The 6,102-nt window shown below is 36.4% G+C and overlaps 1 protein-coding gene across 3 annotated transcripts in view; it reads left to right on the top strand.

Moving 5' to 3' along the window:
• lrch1 (leucine-rich repeats and calponin homology (CH) domain containing 1) overlaps positions 1 to 6,102 on the top strand; it is a 57,209-nt gene that overhangs the window by 36,422 nt on the left and 14,685 nt on the right. The window contains exons 10-17 of one of the 3 annotated variants that reach the window (XM_016466601.1): positions 953 to 1,020; positions 1,154 to 1,216; positions 1,421 to 1,498; positions 1,630 to 1,666; positions 2,878 to 2,991; positions 4,386 to 4,442; positions 4,572 to 4,641; positions 5,536 to 5,649. In XM_016466601.1, the coding sequence (XP_016322087.1) occupies positions 953 to 1,020; positions 1,154 to 1,216; positions 1,421 to 1,498; positions 1,630 to 1,666; positions 2,878 to 2,991; positions 4,386 to 4,442; positions 4,572 to 4,641; positions 5,536 to 5,649 (601 nt within the window). The remainder of the gene's footprint in view (positions 1 to 952; positions 1,021 to 1,153; positions 1,217 to 1,420; positions 1,499 to 1,629; positions 1,667 to 2,877; positions 2,992 to 4,385; positions 4,443 to 4,571; positions 4,642 to 5,535; positions 5,650 to 6,102) is intronic. The other 2 variants (XM_016466602.1, XM_016466603.1) reach the window with 2 other exon arrangements.

Raw genomic sequence — 6,102 nt, 5'->3', positions numbered from 1 at the left:
ATATATATATATATATATACTTAATTTCTGTCTAATAAAATACTCTAGCTTGGCATAACTACAAATGTGTATTTGTAAATTGTATAAAAATGCCCATGGAGTTTTATTAATATTTAAATAATTTTGACTTTTCCAGGAAGTCACATGAAATTAAGCTACCTTATATCCAGGTTCTCCAAGACTGTAGGAATCCTGGTTCTTCGGAGACAAAGCATAGTTGTTTTTAGTTGTTTTTGTTTAGTTATTTTAATTATTATTTTAAGTCATTTTAAGTCCTTTTTTGGCCTCATTGAAAACCACTGCTCTAAATGGAAAAGAGGCATGTGAAATGTTCATTAGGGGTTTTGTTTTGCGTTTTGTTTTGTTTTTTTGCTTTGAAAGATTCATGAGAAATCATCCCTCTTTTCAGAATATTGTGGAAATATCTGATTTGAAACTGGTTAGATCTGTTGTTTATTTACTTTGTTTGTACTGTTTTTCCTTTTTATTTAATGCTGTTTCCCATTATAGTTGTAATGTCCTAGTTTGAGCCCCAGCTGGAGTATTTTGAACATCTTTTTCTTCTCTTTCCTGGCTTTTTCTACCCTATTTCCCTTCATTCCTTTCTTTTCTTGTCATATTTTTCATCTGCCTTTCTTGGCAAAGCGCTTTATGTTCCAGTAACTGTTAGGTTATTTGATAACATCTCATTGCATCATTGGATTGGTGCAGACAGTGTTTATTTGTGCATTAGCAGTTCCCTTGTGAAGTAATCCACGTCTAGAGGGACACTGTGCGTATAAGGCGGTGTGTGTGTGTGTGTGTGTGTGTATTCCCATCTGCATGTGCATCACCCTTTCAAACAGGTGGTGGTGAATCTGTTTCATTAAATTCTAGCCAATTAGGCCTTTAGCCTGTTGTCACATGATAGAATTTGCAGCTGAAGTTGATGTGTGTGTTTGTGTGTTTGAAGGGTCGAGGTGCGGATTTTGATGAGCCCCTCAGGATAGAGGAAGACAACAACTGGGCTTCAGAACAAACGTACATTTATATCAAGATATTTATCATGTGTAGCTCTGTGTTTCTGTCTTTCTTCTTTGATTTCTTACGTTCTTTGAATTTGGTCACTAGTTAAATTATATATTCTTATATATTATGTTACTGGGTCCAACAGGTCAAAGGTTAACATGATCAATCAGTTAAAGGAAGCAGTGGAGATGCTACAGGATCCTAACAGGTAGGATAACAGTGTTAATGATGTGTGTCACCGCAAAATGTAAACTATATTATTGTCCAGATCTACTAAATGCAACTATAAGACATGAAGATATATTAACATACATTACATTATGGTTTTCTGTAAAGCTGCTTTGAAACAATGTGTTTTGTGAAAAGTACTCTATAAATTAAATTGATTTAACTTGTTTGTGTTTGCATATAGGGTTAACATGAACTCAACTGATCTCTCTGGTATTAAGCTCTACCCTGTGGAAATGGTTACAGTAGATGAGTCGCTCAAGTAAGTTACAACTTCAAAGCTTAAATGTTTTACAGTAAATACAAAATAGTAGTAGTAGAAATACATTCAAATGCTGCTTTACATGTTACGGTTTTCACCAACACCCCATTCTTGTTTTTGTCTTCCTGCAGTGGCCAAGAGAGTGACGAGGGTCAGGCGACACCTAAGGTAAACCGCTGGTACATGTGTCTAAGTTAACATCAGACACATGTACAAGAGGACCTTACTGGTTCCTCTAAGCATCCTGTTCATTTCCCTCTTTATAGTGCCGCTGTAGACTGCAGTGTTTCTCTAGAGTTCCTCTGAGATCAGTGGGCTATTGTTGAAGGGTAGACCAGTTTCGCAGTTTCCCAGTTTCCCAGGGGGATTGTCTTTCACACACCTTTTAGACTGTTTATGTGATGTCAGTTATGTGACGTCATATTTTACATAATGTTTATTATTTCAAAGGTGCTAGTTTTTCATTAATTCAAGAGCAGCTGCAAAAATCCATTCCCTTCACCTCAACTGCTCAAAATTAAAGACAGTAGCCTCTCTGATTACAAAGCACTGTTTGGTTTGAAGTACTTCATCTACAAAAGTTTGGGGTTGATAAGATGTTTTAATGTTTTTAAAAGAAGCATTAAAAATCACCAAGGCTGCATTTAGTTGATAAAAATGACAGTGAAACCATTTAAAATCACTGTTTTTATTTTAATAGATTTTAAAATAGATTTTGTTTTGTGATGGCAAAGCAGAATTTTAATTTTACAAAATTTTACCTTAGTCTTCAGTGATTCTTCAGAAATCACTCTAATGTGTTAGTTTGGTGCTCAAAAATATTTCTTATTATTATCAGTGCTGCTTAATATTTTTGTAAAAATCATGATTCAAGAAAATTAAAGAATCATGAAAAATCTGTTTTTTTCAGGATTCTTTGATGAGTAGAAAGTTCAAAAGAACAGCATGTATTTATTAGAAATGTCTTTACTGTCTTTTTTGATCAGTTAAATGCATCCCTGCTGAATAAAAGTATAAATTTCTTTAAAAAATATCCTACTGACCCCAAACTTTTGAATGGTGATGTATGTTGTGCCTTCATTGTGCAGTGGTCTGTTGTGGTAGTTTTTGTGTTGTCGTTTGTGTATGTACTGTAGATGTCTTTGCTGTGTTGTGATGTAATTATTTGGATTATAAGAAAATATTTCTTATTATTAAAACTGTTGTTAAAACTGTAATTAACCATAATTAGCCATGCTGTGCAGTAGTTCTGGTTAGCCGTGTAGCTTGTGTGTTATAAGTACATCCAGTTAAACTCCTGGGCTGTTTTTACCAGCGTGATGTGTGCTGTGGTTAGTGTCATAGTTTGATGGTCTTAAGAGCCGTGATTATCATTGAAGGCGGCTCCTGGAGAATGCTGGGAGTTCCAGAGGAAGAGACAGTACATTCTAGAACGGGCCCGGCTCGAGGCCCAGCTCGCATGTCAACAGTATGCCCTGCACATGGCACAACAGGTAATCTGACAAACTAGTCCTGCCATTCAGCCTATAGATGCATCCTGTTTGACTGGTGAACACTTGGGCAACGTGTGCAAGTCAAGTGGGGACATTGTTATAAAAAATGCAGTTGGTCTCTCAGAAATGATTCATCATTTGGCGCAAATGTGTTTGTCATTTGTATGCACATGCAGTGCACTTTGTACCGAATTGCCCAAACAAATGGTTTAGATGTAGGTGCCACATACTTGCTTTTTGTTTGTGCTGTGGTGACCTCATTCTCGTTGTAGTTGTGCTATTGTAAACGTGCAGCTCATTCCTAGCAGACCCACGCGGAATCTGTATGCAGAACTCCAAAGAAAACAACGCCGATTTCCACAGAATTGGAGCCACTGCCTTTTACAAGTTCTACATGGCCTCTGCATTTTTGTTCATTAAAATCAATGTTTTTGATTCTCTTGATTTTATTCATTTGGAAGTGACTGAATTATAAAAAGAGGGTCTTCCATACCAGAATGTAAGATAGAAGATTGCTTAAAAAAAAAAAGAAAGTGCTAAAATAATTTTTTTTGGCTATTGGTTAGCATTGTAGTTTATAGTTGAAGAGAGAGTTTGCCAAAAATATAATTGTCTCGCCGCTCATAGCATTCCCTCATGGCTTTCTTTCTTCTGTGGGATATAAAAGTAAACCGTTTGAGAAATGTATTTGGCTAGCAACATTTTACAAAATATCTTCTTTTATGTTCTGCAGAAGAAAGCAAGTCATACATGTTTGGAATAACATGAGGGTGAATGAATGATGACAGAATGTAAACGATCCTATTAACGTTGTTTTAAGGGCAAAGCAAGTTATTACATTTTGATTAAAGATTACAAAGGGAAAAATATTATTCATTTGGAATAATGTGCACTGGTGAATCGTTCGCAATAACACTAGAATTTAATTGTTGTGCTGTCATCTACCACAAAGAGTACTCTGTTTTGCATTTTACCAATTCATTCTGCATAATTCCACAGATTTTCAACTGGTTTGTAGATTGCATCTGGGCCTTTATCCACTCAGTATAGTGTTTGAATTGTGAAAAGTGTGTGTGGTGCTGGATGCATTTGTGTTTGTTTATTAAAATTGCAGTCCATGATGTAACCTCCATGACTTCATAAATCACCATTTTAGATTGAATAAAAATTATATATTTAAAGTTAATGTACTCACATGGGGATTGAGAATCATGTAATTGTCTTTCTAATCTAATGAAAGGGGAAAAACAAACAAACAGAGACTCGAGAAAGAAAGACAAAGTCATATGGAAGCAGAGAACAGTGATGCATTGTTTGACTATGTCTAAAGAGCTGGTCTGTTAATGTCTTACATCATCTCAAGAATCCCACAGACTGTTTTTTCTCACTCTTAGGGTGATGTGATTGGCCAGGAAGGATCTGGAGATTGTTGTGAGAACCAAGTTACCAAGGTAAATATTTTTGCTGACTCACAGTTTAATGTTACTGTGGCTTTACACCACTGTAACGTTATGCAATGAAATTTTACTTTTTAAAAATGGTTCAGTGCACTTATGCTGAATGTGTTTGTCATGTACCAGAGTGAAGACAAAAACCCAGTTTCCAGCCCCACACTGAGCTCCCCTCCCTTTGGTCTGAAGCCCAGATCAGGTGAGAACTGTGTTGTTTTACTAACACACATGGTGCCAATGTGCTGGTTGGCATTTTGATGGTGAGGTTGGCATGGGTGGCGTTGCACTTTAGAGGATGGTGCACATTTTGGGCTCTCTCATTATCATCACATTTCAGTAGTAAGAGGGCGGAGGTGTTTGTGTGTAAAGATCCTTTTGCCTGTGGCCAACACCTGTTATCATGTCAAGCTCATAAAAACCATACAATATTACAGTCAGGCTTTTTATACATTCATATTGCTGTTTAACATTACTCTCTTGGCTTCAGTGCCTAAACTGCATCTGGATAGGTTTAGAAAAAGCACATGGTAATTGAATATGTCCTGTGTTTTCTTTTTATTTACACAGAGATTTTATATTTTCACAAAAACCATTCATTATTAATGTATACAGTTAAATAAACACACAAAACAGCTTGCTTCATCTGGATGCTGTTTAATTCATGTAGCTGTTTGTTTAGCTGCCTAGAGGCTTCTTGTTGCTTCCTGCTCTTAACATCTAAGCTAATCATTATCTGTGATCTGTTATTTTTGTCTAACATTACCAGCAATATCATGCCGAGTCTGAGAGTTAACATAAATAATAGTCATTTGTACCAGGTGCATTAACAGCATGCCAACAAACTGGTACTGAAATGCTGCTAACATTGAATTTGTTTTTAATATTTTCTCTTTTGTGTTGTGCTGTATTTCTGTGTCATTTTGCTTTGCATATCTTCCTGCTTCCTTCTCTTCCCTTTTTTTTTGTTGCTTGGCACCTTCCTATTTTCTGATACCTGAAACTCCTACCTGTTTCCTGTGGTTTTCCAATGAAAATTATTTGTTTGGCTCCTCCTCCTACTGGCACTATGCTTAATGTTGATACCTACATCTAGCTTCACCCTCTGTGGCATGCTCGACTCCGCCCTGTCCCCGCCCCCTTACACAGGCCCCGCCCACTGATAGAGACACGCCCCCTAGCCCAGCTGAAGGAGACATGCCAAGCAGTGGTAGGTTTGCTCAATGTATCGTCCTGTGCAGTCACATGCATTGCAATTAGTCTCTTTGTGTTTTTTTTTTGTCAAGATGAAATTGTTTCAGGTATTTTTATGCTTCTTATATTATTGTTTATTATTTTATATTTTTAGTGGTGGTTGCTAAGCCTTTCAGTCACTATCATAGAGATTTGAATAAACCTTTAATTGTAAATATTAAATATAAAATATGTAACTCATTTTCCACGCTACTGGAACAAGAATTTCAAAGAATTTTGGGTGTGGACTTTTTTGACTTGGGCCGGTAAGCAACCACCCCGAACACCCTAGCTACCACATATCAATGCTTTATAACATCCAAAAAAAAACTAGCAACTGCTTTGTAACTCCCTACCAGTGGTGTATAAAGTACCTGAAAGCCATACTCAAGTAAAAGTACAGATATCTTACCAGAAAATGACTTTGGTA

This window comes from Sinocyclocheilus anshuiensis, unplaced genomic scaffold (assembly GCF_001515605.1).
Source record: "Sinocyclocheilus anshuiensis isolate Anshui unplaced genomic scaffold, SAMN03320099.WGS_v1.1 scaffold496, whole genome shotgun sequence".
NCBI classification, from domain to species: domain Eukaryota; kingdom Metazoa; phylum Chordata; class Actinopteri; order Cypriniformes; family Cyprinidae; genus Sinocyclocheilus; species Sinocyclocheilus anshuiensis.
Note: the sequence above shows the minus strand (reverse complement) of the source record. Positions and strands in the feature narration are given on the sequence as shown.